The sequence below is a fragment of the Zootoca vivipara genome, chromosome 2 (genome assembly GCF_965207765.1).
Source record: "Zootoca vivipara chromosome 2, rZooViv2.hap1.1, whole genome shotgun sequence".
NCBI lineage: Eukaryota > Metazoa > Chordata > Lepidosauria > Squamata > Lacertidae > Zootoca > Zootoca vivipara.
The window spans coordinates 105,562,907-105,581,444 of record NC_142584.1 but is presented as its reverse complement, the minus strand read 5'-3'; the positions used below and the strand labels follow the sequence as shown (position 1 = coordinate 105,581,444).

Here is an 18,538-nt window from a genome sequence, read left to right as displayed (position 1 = left end):
GCAAGCGAGGAGGAGGAGAGTCCTTTGAGGCTTCTCAACTCATGGCTCCAGCGTAAAATTTGTCCCTAATTATTGAGTCTGAGTTCTGTTCCTTCTGCGGCTCAATGATGGTTCTTCAGGGAGCTGCTGAAGATGGGGAGAGAGAGCAACTTCCTCCACCACCTCCCTGCTGGATAACATCATAAAATCAGTTCTCTTGTCTCCAGAAGGTCCCTTTTGAGAGAGATCCTGCTACTACGGTCATGTAGATGTGCAGGTACTAACAGATACTATGGGACACAGTGCTGAGCCAGAAGAGCCCAGGCACTGGACTGAATCAGGCAAGCCAACCCAAGTAAGGGTTTTTTGGGGGTAGCATTTCCCTTTTTCTTCCACCTTTTGCATTGATCATTATGCGGATGTCTCCAAATATATGAGATTCTGCATCCCTGTCTCCTGCTTTGAGCTGTCTCCCTTGACACTCTCCCCCTGAATGCTTTTTCTCTTTATTCAATCTTATTTCATTCTTCATCTGATTCAACTATTTCTGTACAGAACAGAGCGGTGCAAAGCAGCCTTCCCTGGTGTGGTGCCTGCCAGATGTTTTCAGCGACAACTCCCATCAATGCCAGTTGACAAGACTAATAGTTAAGAGGGAAGGGAGTTTTAGTCTTAAATATCTGTATAGGGCAGGGGTCCCCAAACTACGGCCCCCGGGCCGGATGCGGCCCAATCGGCCTTCCAATCCGGCCCGCGACGACTCCCGCCGCCCGCTGCCGCCGCCCGCTCTCACGGCGCGCGGCGCAGCGACGATCTAAAAAATCGGCAAAAAATCGCCGAAAATCCTTTGTGCGCATGCGTATGGGCCTCTCCCGACCCGGAAGAGGTCATTTCTGGTGCACTTCCGGGTCGGGGGAGGCCCATACGCATGCGCACAAGCGATTTTTTGCGATTTTTTCCCGCCCGTGTGCGTGTGCGCATGCGCACGGGCGCGCACTCCCCCGCCCTCCGGCCCGCTGCGCGCGCACTCCCCTGCCCTCCGGCCCACCGCGCGGTCGGCGCGGCGGGCACCGGCCCGCCGCGCAGAAAGTCTGGGGACCCCTGGTATAGGGCATCGGGTTGGGACGAGGAAGATGTAAAAGCTAAATGTTTAATTCATTCATTTTCTTTGCAAATCTAAACTAGGTGAACTGCTCGCTCTCCAGTCTCCGAGTCAGTCTTATAATTTCATCTCCCTGGCATCCTCCCCCCCCCCAAGCCTTTCCTTTACAGTGTAAGGATTGCCCAACAGGTCAGCCGCGATCAACTCGTAGATCACCTGACTGATTTCTCTTTTTCCCCCAAATAATTTTTATTGATTTTCATACATAAACATTTATACATTATACACTATTAATCATAATATACAATACAACAAAATACAGCAAATACCCCAACCCCTCGCCCCTTCATTATTAACATCTCTTTTCATCTTCTATTTCTATTAGTTCTGCCGAACCCGACTTCCTCCTTCTTTCACATCTGGTTTTCTATCCTCTTTTCCTTTTATCTGCTCCTTTTTCTTGTACATTTTCTCTTTTGTCTATGTCTCCATTACTTCCCTTTATTACAGTTGTAGGTATTATATCAAGCCAATTAGTGTTATTGTTGATTTACAATATATTTTCAGATATTCTGTAAATTTATTCCATTCTTTTTGAGATTTCTGGTCTTTTTGCTCTCTTACTTTTCCAGTCAGCTTTGCCAACTCTAGATACTCTACCATTTTTCACCTGACTGATTTCTGTTGACCGCAGTCCAGCTTCTCTCTGAGGCAGCCTGAGAGAGCTCAGCACACTCCTCTAGAATGACACACACGCATAACAAAGGCAGAAGAAGAACGAGAAGTGAGCAGGCAGAAGGCGGGAGGAGGCGGGAGGAGAGGCACGCGGACGGAGAGGCATGCGCTCCTACTGGCTTCTCAGAGAGAGAACTTTTGCCTCCCTTTCCTCCCCCCCCACTTAAACTCCCCCCCCCCCCCGGTGCAGTCAGTTGTTCCATATCCAGTTCTAACTGTAGCTTCTTGTCTCACATAGAGATTTCTCAGGAGACAGATGAGGTGATCAGCACTCCCATTTCTTTAAGAACTTGCCATAGTTTGCTGCGGTCCACACAATCAAAGGCTTTTGCATAGTCAATGAAGCAGAAGTAGATGTTTTTCTGGAACTCTCTAGCTTTCTCCATAATCCAGCGCATGTTTGCTATTTGGTCTCTGGTTCCTCTGCCCCTTCAAAATCCAGCTTGCACTTCTGGGAGTTCTCGGTCCACATACTGCCTAAGCCTGCCTTGTAGAATTTTAAGCATAACCTTGCTAGCGTGTGAAATGAGCGCAATTGTGCGGTAGTTGGAGCATTCTTTGGCACTGCCCTTCTTTGGAATTGGGATGTAGACTGATCTTCTCCAATCCTCTGGCCATTGCTGAGTTTTCCAAACTTGCTGGCATATTGGGTGTAGCACCTTAACAGCATCATCTTTTAAAATTTTAAATAGTTCAGCTGGAATATCATCACTTCAGCTTACCATTATCCATGGTTCTTACATTCCAGGTTCCTATGCAATATTTTTCTTTACAGCATCGGACTTTCCTTTCGCTTCCAGGCATATCCGCAACTGAGCGACCTTTTGGCTTTGGCCCAGCCGCTTCATCAGCTCTGAATCTACTTGTACTTGTCCTCCACTCTTCCTCAGTAGCATGTTGGACGCCTTCCGACCTGAGGGGCTCATCTTCCAGTGTCATAACTTTTATATGCCTGTTGTCTTTGTCCATGGAGTTTTCTTGGCAGGGATACTGGAGTGTCTTGCCAGTTCCTTCTCCAGGTGGATCACGTTTAGTCAAAACTCTCCACTATGACCTGTCCATCTTGGGTGGCCCTGCATGGCATAGCTCATAGCTTCTCTGAGTTATTCAAGCCCCTTCGCCACAACAAGGCATTGATCCACAAAGGGGGCTAGCGTGTGAAATGAGTGCAATTGTGTGGTAGTTGGAGCATTCTTTGGCACTGCCCTTCTTTGGGATTGGGATGTAGACTGATCTTCTCCAATCCTCTGGCCACTGCTGAGCTTTCCAAACTTGCTGGCATATTGAGTGTAGCACCTTAACAGCATCCTCTTTTAAAAATTTTAATAGTTCAGCTGGACTGTCATTACTTCCACTGGCCTTGTTATTAGCAGTGCTTTCTAAGGCCCATTTTACTTCACTCTCCAGGATGTCTGGCTCAAGGTCAGCAACCACACTACCTGGGGTGTACGAGACCTCCATATCTTTCTGGTGTAATTCCTCTGTGTATTCTTGCCACCTCTTCTTGATGTCTTCTGCTTCTGTTAGGTCCTTACCACTTTTGTCCTTTATTGTGGTAATCTTTGCACGAAATGTTCCTTTCATATCTCCAATTTTCTTGAACAGATCTCTGGTTTTCCCCATTCTATTGTTTTCCTCTATTTCTTTGCATTGCTCGTTTAAGAAGGCCCTTTTGTCTCTCCTTGCTATTCTTTGAAAATCTGCATTCAATTTCCTGTATCTTTCATTACCTCCCTCTCATTTTGCTTGCCTTCTCTCCCCCGCTATTTGTTAGGCTTCGTTGGGCAGCCACTTTGCTTCCTTGCATTTCCTTTTCCTTGGGATGGTTTTCATTGCTGCCTCCTGTAAGATAAGAGAAGAGAAGAGAAGAGAAGATAAGATGATAAGATAAGAGAAGATAAGATGATAAGATAAGATAAAAGATAAGATATCTTTATTGTATAATGTTACAAGCTTGCCTCCATAGTTCTGCAGGCACACTGTCCACCAAATCTAAATCCTTAAAACTGTTTCTCACTTCCACAGTGTATTCAACAGGGATTTGATTTAGATTGTATCTTACTGGCCCAGTGGTTTTCTTACTTTCTTCAGTTTAAGATTGAATTTTGCTATAAGAAGCTGATGATCTGAGCCACAGTCTGAGCCACAGTCAGCTCCAGGTCATGTTTTTGCTGGCTGTATAGAGCTTCTCCATCTTTGGCTGCAGAGAATATGTTCTTGTTGTTTAGTCGTTTAGTCGTGTCCGACTCTTCATGACCCCATGGACCATAGCACGCCAGGCACTCCTGTCTTGCACTGCCTCCTGCAGTTTGGTCAAACTCATGTTCGTAGCTTCGAGAACACTGTCTAACCATCTCGTCCTCTGTCGTCCTCCTTCTCCCTAGTGCCCTCAATCTTTCCCAACATCAGGGGCTTTTCCAGGGAGTCTTCTCTTCTCATGAGGTGGCCAAAGTATTGGAGCCCCAGCTTCAGGATTTGTCCTTCCAGTGAGCACTCAGGGCTGATTTCCTTCAGAATGGATAGGTTTGATCTTCTTGCAGTCCATGGGACTCTCAAGAGTCTCCTCCAGCACAATAATTCAAAAGCATCAATTCTTCGGCGATCATTCAATGCTGCCCATCTGGTGATGTCCATGTGTAGAGTCGTCTCGTGTTGTTGGAAAAGAGTGTTTGTGATGACCAGCTTGTTCTCTTGACAGAACTCTATTAGCCTTTGCCCTGCTTTGTTTTGAACTCCAAGGCCAAACTTGCCAGTTGTTCCTTTTATCTTTTGACTCCCCACTTTAGCATTCCAATCTCCTATAATAAGAAGAACATCCTTCTTTAGTTTGTGCTATTTGCCCACTGATGGCTGTCATTCTCTGGCTACATTGCTGGAGGTAACAGAAAACCATCAACACTAGTAGACAATGAATGTCTTATCATCCACACAGAGAATTAATCTCCTTTGAATGCTCACGAAGTTTGTGGCGATCAGTATATCTTGTTTTGCCGTGCTCTGTGTGAAAAAACTATTTATTTTGCTCTGTCCTAAATCTCCCACCATTTGGAGTCATTGGAAGACCCCAGTGAAAAGAAGGAAGGAAGGAAGGAAGGAAGGAAGGAAGGAAGGAAGGAAGGAAGGAAGGAAGGAAGGTCCCTCTATCCACTTTTTAACACAGCCTGTATTATGTCATAAATGTCAATCAAGTCCACCGCTTTAGGATCAAAAGCCCCAAATCTGCCACCCTGAGAACCATTGGAAAGAAGGGGTGGGTATTTCCTCCTCATATCATAGCCATGAATTCTGCAGCTGCTGCACTAGTCAAACTCATCCTAGATATGAAGAGCTGTTTGCTGCGGCTCTTGCCGGCTCCCGCTCAGTTGGGGCTCCACATGGTGCACGCTGCTGGGCGTTTTGGCGGGGCAGCAGCATCCGGTTCCGGGCGCCGACAGGCATCTTCCTCTTCCATGGCACCATCCAGACGTGCTCCCACCACTACGGCTTATTTTTGGGGTGTGTCTTATATTTTGTCAACACATGAAAATCCTGCCATGGCTTATTTTATAGGTACTTCTTATTTTATGAGAAACACGGTACTAACCTAAACATGGCCATTCTTTGAAATTCACACAGTGCAGCTCTCCAGCCAAGTAATGTGTATAAAACTGCATATATCTGCACCATATACTTCTGACAATCATCTGGTTTAAATGTTGTTTTTTAAAAGTAGTAGATTACCTTTGGCCCTCCAGATGTTGCTGAACGACAACTCCCATCATGCCATGATGGGGTGGAGCAGAATTGTGCTTCAGCAACACCTGGAGGGCTGAATGTTCCCCATCCCTACATTAAGCCATGTAAAAATGAGAAGGTTTCTCGTTGGACACATGGTTCCTGGTTCATATTCATACTGCATAGATCCAGAGGTAGTTTGGGTAGAGATTACACTTAACTGGAGCTTGGACTTGGAGAATGGGGACTAGTTTCATGTCCAAGAATGAGAATCATTGGGTGATCACAGTTTTGCAACCATGCCAATATTGCTCTTATGTCAACTGTTTATTCCAGCTCCATTTTAAGTAGGTATTCTGCTATTTTTGTTTCTTCCTTTTCTAGATAATGTACAGGGAAGCATTGTGGGAAGAAGGTAACCAGAGTTACCAAGGAGAATTCATTTTACTGGGAGTGGCTGACCGTCCACGCTTGGAGATGTTGCTCTTTGGTCTTGTCCTGATGTGCTACACAATTACGTTGCTGGGAAACACAACCATCATTGTGGTGTCGCGGCTGGACCCCCATCTCCACACCCCCATGTACTTCTTCCTCACCAATCTCTCTGTCCTTGATCTTTGCTTCACCACCAGTGTAGGCCCACAGATGCTGGTGAACTTCTGGCGGGAAAGGAAGACCATCAGTTATGGTGCCTGCGTGGCCCAGCTCTACATCTACCTTGCTTTGGGCTCCACAGAATGTATTATTTTGGTTTCCATGGCCTATGACCGCTATGCTGCCGTCTGCCACCCACTGCGTTACACCACCATTATGAGCCACTCTGTATGCTACAAAATGGCTGCTGTTGCCTGGATTAGTGGCCTTTGCAACCCAGTGGTAATAACAGTGATGACTCTTCGGCTCCCACGGTGTGGAGAGAACCGAATAGACAATTTTTTCTGTGAGGTACCTGCCTTAATCAAATTGGCCTGTGTTGACACCTCGTTCACTGAGGGTGTGCTCTTTATTTCCAGTGTGCTGTTCCTTGTAACACCCCTAGGGCTCATTACGGTCTCTTATAGTTTCATTGTGGCTGCTGAGTTAAGGATCCGCTCAGCTGAGGGCAGACGGAAGGCCTTCAACACCTGTGCTTCCCACTTAACAGTTGTGTCTCTCTTTTTTGGGACTGCCCTTTTCACCTACCTCCAGCCCACGTCCAGCAAAACCCATGACCAGGCCAAGATGGCCTCCCTTTTCTATACATTTGTCACCACTATGCTCAATCCACTCATTTATACCCTGAGGAACAAAGATGTGCACAAAGCTCTAAGAAGACTGATGAAGAGAACTTAAGGCCAATGTCTCCCAGCTTCATTCAGAGGCTCTGCAGTATATTTTAAGAAAAAGTCCTCATTGATCACTTATATGGCACTGTTCAAATGTACAAAGCTCCCCTTTCACTTTGTGTCACCCACAGAATAATCCAATGAATTAGGCTACTTTCAGCATTATTATAACTGTTATTCCTGAAGGCCGACTACAAGTTGCTTAAGATGAGCCAAGCTGGATCAGGCCAAAATCCTATCTAGTCTAGCATGGCCGTATGTCTGGAAATTCTCAGACATGCCCTCTTTTTGGGGCCCTACATGTCCATCTGGGGGAAATTTTATATTTTAAAGCAAATGTCCTTGTTTTGGTGGTTTTAAGAAAAAATGTGCACGGGTGACTGGTTCAAGCTCAGGTTCTGGTGCTTGCACCCCAGGCTCTGGCATAGGTAGCTAGGGCTTGGCAGCAGCGGAGCTGCTATTGGGCGATTGCTTTAAAAAAGCTCAACAAATTTTTGTGTCCAGAATTTTACCTCTTGAAATATGGCAACCCTAAGTCTAGCATCCTGTTTTCACAATGACCAATGAGATGTCTAGCCAGAAGCAAGAGCTAAGCACACTCTTCACTTTTGGATCTTGTCAACTGATATTTAGAGCCTCAACACAATGGCTGTGCATGTTTATAGTATCTTTTAATAATAATAAAAACCATTTTTGATCACTTTTGTGGCCCTCTTCACTTGCCTAAAACTTTATTTTTTCTTTCAGTATGACTGTCATTAATATGACCATTAGGTTGATGGGAATAAAAATGGAGGATCAAACTTCCTTCCCAAAGTTCCACTGTAAGCCAAACATGCAGGGTGGGGAGAGGGGAAACTGTGCCAAACCGGTTCTGCAGTACTGAAGCTACTCTCACCAGCAGTAATGCAACACTCTTGGTTCCCATGACATGATCGGCCATAGTAAAATGCCGTCATGGACTGGTTTGAAGTTGAGGAATGGTGGGAGGAACCAGTTCAGAGCTTGGGGATTGATGGTGGGACAACACTGAGTGATCAAAGGGAGAAGACTGGGAGGAGGTGTTGGAAGCTGAAGAGGTAGCAGGGCTTAGTGACTCAGAGGAGCCTGTAGCGGAGAGAAGTCCAGAATCAGAGACAGGAGCTGAAGCAAGAAAGGAGGGAGACCTTGAAGTAGAGATGAGTCTGGCTGGTGAAGAGTCTCCGCCACCTGCTGTGATGAGCTCCCCTCCCTGCTGGTCTTCCATAACCAGGAGTGGTATGAGAAGGGAGAAGAAGTTAGCTTCACCCAGGCGCAGTCTCAGATTGCTTGGGGAGGGGTAACCCTGGTGAGTAGGGGACATAGGCAACTATGGGGAGACTCAGCAACTGCTTCATGGGGGCAGGACCTGCTGGAGATGAGTTGCTGTGCTCATTAGGCCTGAGACTCCTCTACGGATCCTGTTTTTGCTAGTGAAGAGTTAACTCCAACCTTCTCAGTGTGATTTACTGCTGGCTCGCTCCTGTCATATGCATTAACTCAAAAAAGGTTGGTGTTCTGCCTAAGACAGTGGACCTTTAGGATTCAGGTGGACAACAAAGACCATCAAAATTGCTCTTTTACAAGTTTTATTAATGGAATGAGGAAAATAAAAAACGATGGAAGAGGAGACAGACATGATCTTATGGCCCCATTTGTTGCTGGAGAATCCCCCTTCTTGGGCAGGCAATGGGTCAAACGGGTCTACAGGAAGGTCTGCAATGAGATTACCTTCGGTGGGCTTGGACCTTATACACTCTATGGAAGTAGTGACCATCACCTTGCCAATTCCCATATACAGTAGCTAGTTAATTCAAAGACTTTTGCTCCCTAAGGAGTTAAGTAGTATTTTTCTTTCCATGTCTTCCCTTGTGCAAGTCACAGCCTCCAGAGTACATTATGCAAGCGAGGAGGAGGAGAGTCCTTTGAGCCTTCTTGCTCATGGGTGCCACATAAATTTTTCCCCTAATTATTGAGTCTGAGTTCTGTTCCTCATGCGGCTCCATGATGGTTCTTCAGGGAGCTGCTGAAGATGGGGAGAGAGAGTAATTTCGTCCACCACCTCCCTGCTGGATAACATCATAAAATCAGTTCTCCTGACTCCAGAAGGCCCCTTTTGAGAGAGATCCTGCTACTACGGTCATGTAGATGTGCAGGTACTAACAGATACTATGGGACACAGTGCTGAGCCAGAAGAGCCCAGGCGCTGGACTGAATTAGGCAAGCCAACCCAAGTAAGAGTTTTTTGGGGGGGAGTATTTCCCTTTTTCTTCCACATTTTACCTTGATCATTATGCAGATGTCTCTAAATATATGAGATTCCGTGTCCCTGTCTCCTACTTTGAGCTGTCTCCCTTCACCCTCCCTCTCTTAAACACACATAAGCACTGAATATGGTATCGTGTTTTGCCATGCTCTGTGTGAAAAACTATTTCTTTTGCTCTGTCCTAAATCTCCCACTATTTGGCGTCATTGGAAGACCCCAGCTTCTAGTAACATGACAGAGAAAGGAAGGAAGGAAAGAAGGAAGGAAGGAAGGAAGGAAGGTCTCTCTATCCACTTTCTCAACACAGCCTGTATTATGTCATAAACGCCAATCAAGTCCCCCCTTTAGGATCAATTTTCTAAGCATAACAGCCCCAAATCTGCCACCCTGAGAACCATTGGATATTCCTCCTCATATTGTTGCCATGTATTCTGCAGCTGCTGCACTAGTGAAACTCATCCTAGATATGAAGAGCCGTTTGCCCCAGTGAAGCCTGGAGAGATTCCATCTGGAGATCTCTGCTTACAGTCTTGCAATTCTGAATACTTCACAGCTACTAATATCAAAACAGAAAACCACACTATTCCCTCTGACTCCAGTCCACTTACAAAGAAGTTACTTACGTCACGAATGTCCAGCTTTTGAAAGAGTCTTTTCTAAGAGGTTTTGTTGAAGAAACCAAACCAAACAAAACGGATGCTTTAGTTGAGATTCCTACATTGCAGAGCTTGGACTAGATGACCCTCGGGGCTGTGGGAAGGTTTACTTTAGCAGAGTTAAACAATCCCCTTTATAAGTTAATGCAGCGATCAGCTTGTTGCTGACTCGTCTGAGTTCTACTAATAAAGATGCCTTCCTGGTTAAAAAATCCCTTTGAATCCCTCTTAAAGAATATATACATGAATCTAACTCATGTTAATATAAAACTATTTTGCTCTCAAATTCATTCAGGTTTACAGAACTGTACCTGAAGGCAGGCTTAGGTTACACAACAAGCAAATAAACTATACCAGAGGGAAGTTGGTCCTGAGGTGACTGCAACTGAGCAGTTATCTTTCAAAACTACCAGCAACTGACAAACTGGTTGTCACAGCAACCAGTTAGAACATGGAGGCCGTTAGTCCTCTGTCAGAATGTTGCACTTGACTGCACCTTTACATCTAACAGGGGTCCCTTCCAACACTACAGTTCTATTGTTGCAAGCCAAAATGTTGCAAGCCAAAAAATGGCTAATAATAATAATAATAATAATAATTTATTATTTATACCCTGCCCATCTGGCTGGGTTTCCCCAGCCACTCTGGGCGGCTTACAACAGAAAAATAAAATAAAACAATTAAACATTGTTTATCTTCTGACGTGCTACGGTCCATGGGGTCACGAAGAGTCGGACACGACTAAACGACTAAACAACAACAATCTTCTTAGTTAGGCCAATAAAACTCGGAGACAAGAGGAGTTCCGGGTCCATTTTGTTTATTGCAAAGCAATAGGTTACAGTCGAATCATTTCGCAAAACTGCAACCCCGCCCAACATGGAGCAGAGGAATTTACTGTATAACCTTTCAGACAAAGGATTTCAATATTAACCATTCAAATACATCATTACTTCATTGTAATTTAGTACGCATGTGCAATAAGCATTGCTACCAAAACCTTGATTCTCATCATGATCTGTTACATTGTGTTAGTAGCGTGTTAGGAACCTGTGTTACGTGTACCATGTATCAAATTATATTCTTAGCTTGTGAGCTGTATCTTTGTGATTTGCGTATTAGCTGACCTTCTATCCCAATAGGGACAGCTTCTTGCTGAATCATCAGTTTCTTTAAAGCATCAGGTTACCATAATTCTTCTAATATAAGCATATTCCAAGATTTATAAGGATTTACATTATCACCCTAATTGTGGCCCTTTGGGCCCCTGCTACACTATGATTCTATGAAGATACTGTTACGAGTTTGAGGGGGGACTGGCTGTATGCCTGGGCCCCTTCTAGTTCCTGGATCCAACATGGATTCAGTTCTTGGACTAGCTAGACCAGCCTGGTAACCGCCCGCTAAGTATGATTTAAGGTAACAAAGGCAGTGACTCTGTGCAAATGGGTGGGCCTCCCCCCTCAACTATCTGCTAGCTAGAAAGACCAAGGCCAAAGTGCAGAATTGAGTTAGGAGATCTAGAAGCTGGAGTAAAATGCTACAGGCTAGAAAGACAGAGGGGCAGTCATACCTGATTTCTATAGGAATCCAAGGCTTTAGCTATGGGAGAAGAAAGACCCTCTTGGAGGGTAATGCTGGCAACCCCTCCATCATAGGCTCAGGGTGTATATATGTGCAAAGAAACCATCTATCTTGAAGACACTACCGTCTCCGCTGTCTCTCAGTCCAAGGAAACGGAACCCTGGGTAAGCATCTGGGACTCTTTGAATATTCAGGGGGCATGCAACAATACTGTTGAAAGCAAAGTGACACCATGTCTTCATGTTGATTAAATGTGTATTGACCATGTATGGAGGAGACATTTGATTGAGCCAGTAATTTAAAATGAAGTTATGTAATTTGCTCCTTCTGGAAAAAAAGAGCAAATCTAAACATGACCATTCTTTGAAATTCACACAACGCAGCTCTCCAGCCAAGTAATGTGTATAAAACTGCATATGTCTGCACCATATACTACTTCTGACAATCATCTGGTTTAAATGTTGTTGTTGTTGTTTTAAAAAATAGTAGATCACTTTGGCCCTCCAGATGTTGCTGAACTACAACTCCCACCATCCCAGGCTTTTGGCCATGCTTGCTGGGGCTGAACAGAATTGTGCTTCAACAACATCTGGAGGGCTGGATGTTCCCCATCCCTGAATTAAGCGCCATGTAAAAATGAGAAGGTTTTCTCGTTGGACACATGGGTCCTGGTTCATATTCATACTGCATAGATTCAGAGGTAGTTTGGGTAGAGATTACACTTACCGGTAACAGGAGCTTGGACTTGGAGAATGGGTACTAACTAGTCTCATGTCCAAGAATGAGAATCATTGGGTGATCACAGTCTTGCAACCATGCCAATATTGCTTTTGTTCCAACTGTTTATTCCAGCTCCATTTTGAGTAGGTGTTTTGCTATTTTTGTTTCTTCTTTTCTAGATAATGTACAGGGAAGCATTGTGGGAAGAAGGTAATAAGAGCTATGAAGGAGAATTCATCTTACTGGGAGTGGCTGACCGCCCACGCTTGGAGATGTTGCTCTTTGGTCTTGTCTTGACCTGCTACACGATTACCTTGCTGGGCAACACAACCATCATTGTGGTGTCGCGGCTGGACCCCCATCTCCACACCCCCATGTATTTCTTCCTCACCAATCTCTCCTTCCTTGATCTTTGCTTCACCACCAGTGTGGGCCCTCAAATGCTGGTGAACTTCTGGCGGAAAAGCAAGACCATCAGTTACGGTGCCTGCGTGGCCCAGCTCTACATCTTCCTTGCTTTGGGCACCACAGAATGTGTTCTTTTGGTTGTCATGGCCTACGACCGCTATGCTGCCGTCTGCCACCCGCTGCGCTACACCACCATTATGAGCCACTCTGTATGCTACAAAATGGCTGCTGTTGCCTGGGTTTGTGGCCTTTGCAACCCAGTGATGGAGACAGTGATGACTCTTCGGCTCCCACGGTGTGGAGAGAACCGAATAGACAATTTCTTCTGTGAAGTGCCAGCCTTAATCAAACTGGCCTGCGCTGACACCTCGCTCACTGAGGCTGTGCTCTTTACTTCCAGTGTGTTGTTCCTTGTAGTACCCCTAGGCTTCATTACGGTCTCTTATAGCTTCATTGTGGCTGCTGTGTTAAGGATCCGCTCAGCTGAAGGCAGGCAGAAGGCCTTCAACACTTGTGCTTCCCACTTGACTGTCGTGTCTCTCTTTTTTGGGACTGCCCTTTTCACCTACCTCCAGCCCCCATCCAACAATGCCCATGACCAAGCCAAGATGGCCTCCCTTTTCTATACATTTGTCACCACTATGCTCAATCCACTCATTTATACCCTGAGGAACAAAGAGGTGCACAAAGCTCTAAGAAGACTGATGAAGAGAACTTAAGGCCAATGTCTCCCAGCTTCATTCAGAGGCTCTGCAGTATATTTTAAGAAAAAGTCCTCATTGATCACTTATATGGCACTGTTCAAATGTACAAAGCTCCCCTTTCCCTTTGTGTCACCCACAGAATAATCCAATGAATTAGGCTACTTTCTGCATTATTATAACGGTTATTCCTGAAGGCCGACTACAAGTTGCTTAAGATGAGCCAAGCTGGATCAGGCCAAAATCCTATCTAGTCTAGCATTGTCATAGGTCTGGGAATTCCCGGACATGCCCTCTTTTGGGGGTCCTACATGCCCATATGGTGGGAATTTTACATTTTAAAGCAAATGCCCTGGTTTGGGGGGTTTTTTGAGAGAGAAAATGTGCACGGGTAACTGGTTCAAGCTCAGGCTCTGGCGCTGGTGCCCCGGGCTGTGGCATAAGTAGCTAGGGCTCAGTGGCAGAGGACCTGCCATTGGGCGATTGCCCTAAAAAAGCTCAACAAATTTTTGTGTCCAGAATTTTACCTCTTGAAATATGGCAACCCTAAGTCTAGCATCCTGTTTTCACAATGACCAATGAGATGTCTAGCCAGAAGCAAGACCTATGGTAAGCACGCTCTTCACTTTTGGATCTTGTCAACTGATATTTAGAGCCTCAACACAATGGCTGTGCATGTTTACAGTATATTTTAATAATAATAAAAACCATCATTGATCACTTTTGTGGCCCTCTTCACTTGCCTAAAACTTAATTTTTTCTTTCAGTATGACTGTCATTGGGGACGCAGGTGGCACTGTGGTCTAAACCAGTGGTCTTCAACCCCCGGGCCACGGACCGGTAGTGGTCCGTGGATCAATTGGTACCGGGCCGCCTAAGGATCATTAAATACAATTAAATTAAAATTATTAAATCAAAACAATCTAAATAAAATATAAACAATAAACGCCCCCCCCTCAGCGGGCCACAGTAAAATTATCAAACGTTGACTGGTCCGCGGTGATAAAAAGGTTGGGGAGCACTGGTCTAAACCACTGAGCCTCTCGGGCTTGCCGATCAGAAGGTCGGTGGTTTGAATCCCCGTGACATGGTGAGCTCCCATTTCTCGGTCCCAGCTCCTGCCAACCTAGCAGTTCAAAAGCACACCAGTGCAAGTAGAAAAATAGGTACTGCTGTGGCAGGAAGGAAAGAATGTTTCCATGTGCTGCTCTGGTTTCCGTGTTCCGTTGCACCAGAAACAGCTTAGTCATGTTGGCCACATGACCCGGATAAACTGTCTGCAGAGCAGACAAACACTGGCTTCCTCAGCCTGTAAAGCAAGCAAGATGAGCGCCGCAACCCCAGAGTCGTTCGTGACTGGACTTAACTGTCAGGGGTCCTTTAGCCTTTTCTATGACTGTCATTAATACAGTATAACCATTAGGTAGATGGGAATAAAAATGGAGGATCAAACTTCCTTCACAAAGATCCACTGTAGGGCCAAACATGCAGGGTGGGGAGAGGGGAAGCAGTGCCAAACTGGTTCTGCAGTACTGAAGCTGCTCCCACCAGCAGTAATGCAACACTCTTGGTTCCCATGACATGATCGACCATAGTAAAATGCCGTCATGGACTGGTTTGAAATTGAGGAATGGTGCGAGGAACCAGTTCAGAGCTTGGGGATTGGTGGTGGGACAACACTGAGTGGTCAAAGGGAGAAGACTGGGAGGAGGTGTTGGAAGCTGAAGAGGTAGCAGGGCTTAGTGACTCAGAGGAACCTGTAGCGGAGAGAAGTCCAGAATCAGAGACAGGAGCTGAAGCAAGAAAGGAGGGGGACCTTGAAGTAGAGATGAGTCTGGCTGGTGAAGAGTCTCCCCCACTTGCTGTGATGAGCTCCCCTCCCTGCTGGTCTCCCATAACTATGAGAGGTATGAAAAGGAAGTTAGCTTCACCCAGGCGCAGTCTCTTGTTGCTTGGTGGGGGGGGGGTTAACCCTGGTGAGGAGGGGCATAGGCAGCTATGGGGAGGCTCAGCAACTGCTTCATGGGGGCAAGACCTGCTGGAGATGAGTTGCTGTGCTCATTAGGCCTGACACTCCTCTACAGATTCTGTTTTTGCTAGTAAAGAGTTAACTCCAACCTGCTCAGTGTGATTTACTGCTGGCTCAGTCCTGTCATATGCATTAACTCGAAAAAGGTTGATGTTCTGCCTAAGACTGTGGACCTTTAGGATTCAGATGGACAACAAAGACCATCAAAATTGCTCTTTTACGGGTTTTATTAACGGGATGAGGAAAATAAAAAACGATGGAAGAGGAGACAGACAAGATCTTATGGCCCCATCTGTTGCTGGAGAATCCCCCTTCTTGGGCAGGCAACGGGTTGAATGGGTCTACAGGAAGATCTGCAATGATACTCCCTTTGCTGGGCTTGGACCTTATACACTCTATGCAAGTAGTGACCATCACCTTGCCCATTCCCATATACAGTAGCTAGTTAATTCAAAGTCTTTTGCTCCCTAAGGAGTTAAGTAGTATTTTTCTTTCCATGCCTTCCCTTGTGCAAGTCACAGCCTCCAGAGGACATTATGCAAACAAGGAGGCGGAGAGTCCTTTGAGCCTTCTTGCTCATGGCTGCAGCTTAAAATTTTCCCCTAATTATTGAGTCTGAGGACCTTATACACTCTTTGGAAGTACTGACGACATTTGAGCACCCGTGCTTGAGGTCACCTTCGCATCACTTTGTCTACATTTAAGTCTGGAAGGGTAGGAGAGTAGCCATTACAAACAGTGGACTGTGGTGGCCTAGATTGTGATGGCCTAGACCAGGGGTGGCCAACTCCCAAGAGTCTGCGATTTACTCACAGAGTTAAAAACTGGCAGTGATCTACCCCCTTTTTGGGCTTCATTTCAAAGTTGTTGAGCTTTTCTTAGGAAGGAGGAGAACCCCGCTTTTTGGGGGGTGCAGCAAAAAAAAAACCTGAGCTTTTTTTTAGGTGACCCAAAGTTGTTGAGCTTCTTTGGGGGGAGCCAGTGATCTACCGGTGATGAACCACAGATGTCCAGTGATCTACCAGTACATCACAATCTACCTGTTGGACGTGCCTGGCCTAGATATTCCCATGCTATGCTACTTAGCAGTTAAAGTTCCAAGTCAGTTTCTTATGATGGGTGAGGACCCACCAGGTCCCATCTCTAAGGAACACAAGGTTCCAAGTCTACGACTGCTTTAGTCAGGTGGCATATCTATCTGACAGGTACCTGATTCTAACACACTGCAGTTGTTATTATATATTGATTTATACCTCACCTTTCTCCCTGACAGCAACTCTAGAGATGTCCACACAAAAAAAAGGTTCAGGAAAACGTGTTGTAAACATATAATGGGAAATCACGTTGCCAAAAGATGGAACTCCACATCGTCATCCGGTGTCACAGTGTTATAATGCATTTAAAATGCTTTTTCTTTACTAATGTAACTGAGTCCATGGTGGCTTAGATCATGTAAGAACAGCTAAAAATAGAGGGGGGAGGTCATTTTAAAAAACCCACAAACATTAATAGAATTAAAACCTATTTATTAAAAATTAATGTATCTCCTAAAGTTAACAATTAATACAATTAATTCTTAGAGGCTGCACTATTTTAACCACCAGCAAATGCTAGGTCCAGCCTATGCCTGGGCACCTCTGAAGCTATCAGCCCTTCCAGGTGCCTCTTATTATTATGTATCCCTAACTGTTTGTGCTCGGGATGCTATGAGCAGGGGTTATGTGCAATCCAGTTGCCCCCCGAAATAAAGTCAATAAATAAAAATACTTAACTAACTGACCAATCAGGTCCCAGATAACTCACCCAAACATAAAACTTGTCTATGCCCGTGGTGCAATCCCACTTTCAATACTCCTTGAACCTGCAACAGTTCTGGGAGAAGTCCCACGGCTACATCTCCATTCACTACAGATCCTATAACTTCCTGCCACAATCCCGTAACTTTTTAAAGCACAGATGTTTTGGGGTGGATGCAGTTGTCTCCAAACAGTAATTTGGAGTACTCAGGGGAAATCAATGTCTTCTAGCAACTTTTAAAGTTTACTTATTGCTTGAGGATTTAAATACTGGAACGGAACTCCTCCACTGCCCTTTGCCCTTAAAGGGTTAAGCAGCTCTTTTCCAGTGTGGTGTAGTGGTTAAGAACGGTAGACTTGTAATCTGGGGAACCGGGTTCGTGTCTCCGCTCCTCCACATGCAGCTGCTGGGTGACCTTGGGCTAGTCACACTTCTCTGAAGTCTCTCAGCCCCACCCACCTCACAGGGTGTCTGTTGTGGGGGAGGAGGGGAAAGGAGATTGTTAGCCGCTTTGAGACTCCTTCGGGTAGTGATAAAGCGGGATATCAAATCCAAACTCTTCTTCTTCCATCCCTTCTCTGGTGCAAGTCAACTCCTCCTGAGGATGCTGTGCAAGGGAGGAGGAGAAGGAGGGGGAGCCTTTGGGGCTTCCTTGCTCATTATAATGTGTATTTTCTCTCTCTAATGATTCAGTCTGAGCTCTGGTCTTTCTGGGGCCCCATGATAGGAGATCTGCTGAAAAGTGGAAAGAGACATTACTGCCCTTCTCCGTGATGTCATAATAAAATCATCTCTCCTGACCCCACCAGGCCCCTTTTGAGTTAGAGAAATCATGCTAGTGTGCCCATGCAGGTGGGCAGATACTTTTGGGTAGGTACTTTTGAAGACAATGCTGAGCCAGAGGAGCCAAGACGCTGGGCTGAATTAGGAAGGCCAACCAGGGTAAGAGCTGGCGAGGGAGCTCTCCTTCCCTCCCTCCACCATCAACGACCGTTACGAAGCTGGCTCGAAATGCATGGCATTTTGACTCTCTGCATTCAATTCCATTCTTCATCTGCTCCAGCTCTTTCTGTACGTAACACAGAGGTGTCAAGCAGCCTCCCCTGGCATGGGGGCCTTCCAGATGTTCCCATCAGCCCAGCTGACATGGCCAATAGTCAGGGAGGATGGGAGTTGTAGTCTTGAAACATCTGGAGGGCACCAGGTTGAGGACAGAAGGTGGGAAAAGGGCTATGTATTGAATGCTGTGATTTTCTTTGCAAATCTAAACTAGATCCACTCCTCCCTCCCTCTCCCCATCATCAGCTTGGCGGATTTCTCTCCCTAGCATCTTCCTCAAAGCCTTCCCTTTCCCACTGCTCCACTCTGCTTTAGTTCTCTGCCCCCCCCTCTCTCCATCTCTTTGCCTCTATCGGTCTACACAGTCTCCTCCTTTGCTTGGCTCCCCCTCCCTTGGGTGTCTCCCACAGTCTTTGTCTTTTCTCTCTGCCCCTCTTCTTCTAGT

General features: G+C 45.7%; 2 protein-coding genes across 2 annotated transcripts; both read left to right on the top strand.

Moving 5' to 3' along the window:
* The first annotated feature begins 5,917 nt into the window (after positions 1-5,917).
* Positions 5,918-6,862, top strand: LOC118076036 (olfactory receptor 2G3-like). Its single transcript, XM_035098540.2, has one exon. It carries the CDS (start codon positions 5,918-5,920, stop codon positions 6,860-6,862), a length of 945 nt encoding a protein of 314 aa, XP_034954431.2.
* A 4,606-nt stretch (positions 6,863-11,468) lies between these two features.
* LOC118076029 (olfactory receptor 2G3-like) lies at positions 11,469-13,226 on the top strand. Its single transcript, XM_035098526.3, has 2 exons — positions 11,469-11,543; positions 12,279-13,226. Exons 1-2 carry the CDS (start codon positions 11,469-11,471, stop codon positions 13,224-13,226), a joined length of 1,023 nt encoding a protein of 340 aa, XP_034954417.3.
* Positions 13,227-18,538: the final 5,312 nt, after the last annotated feature.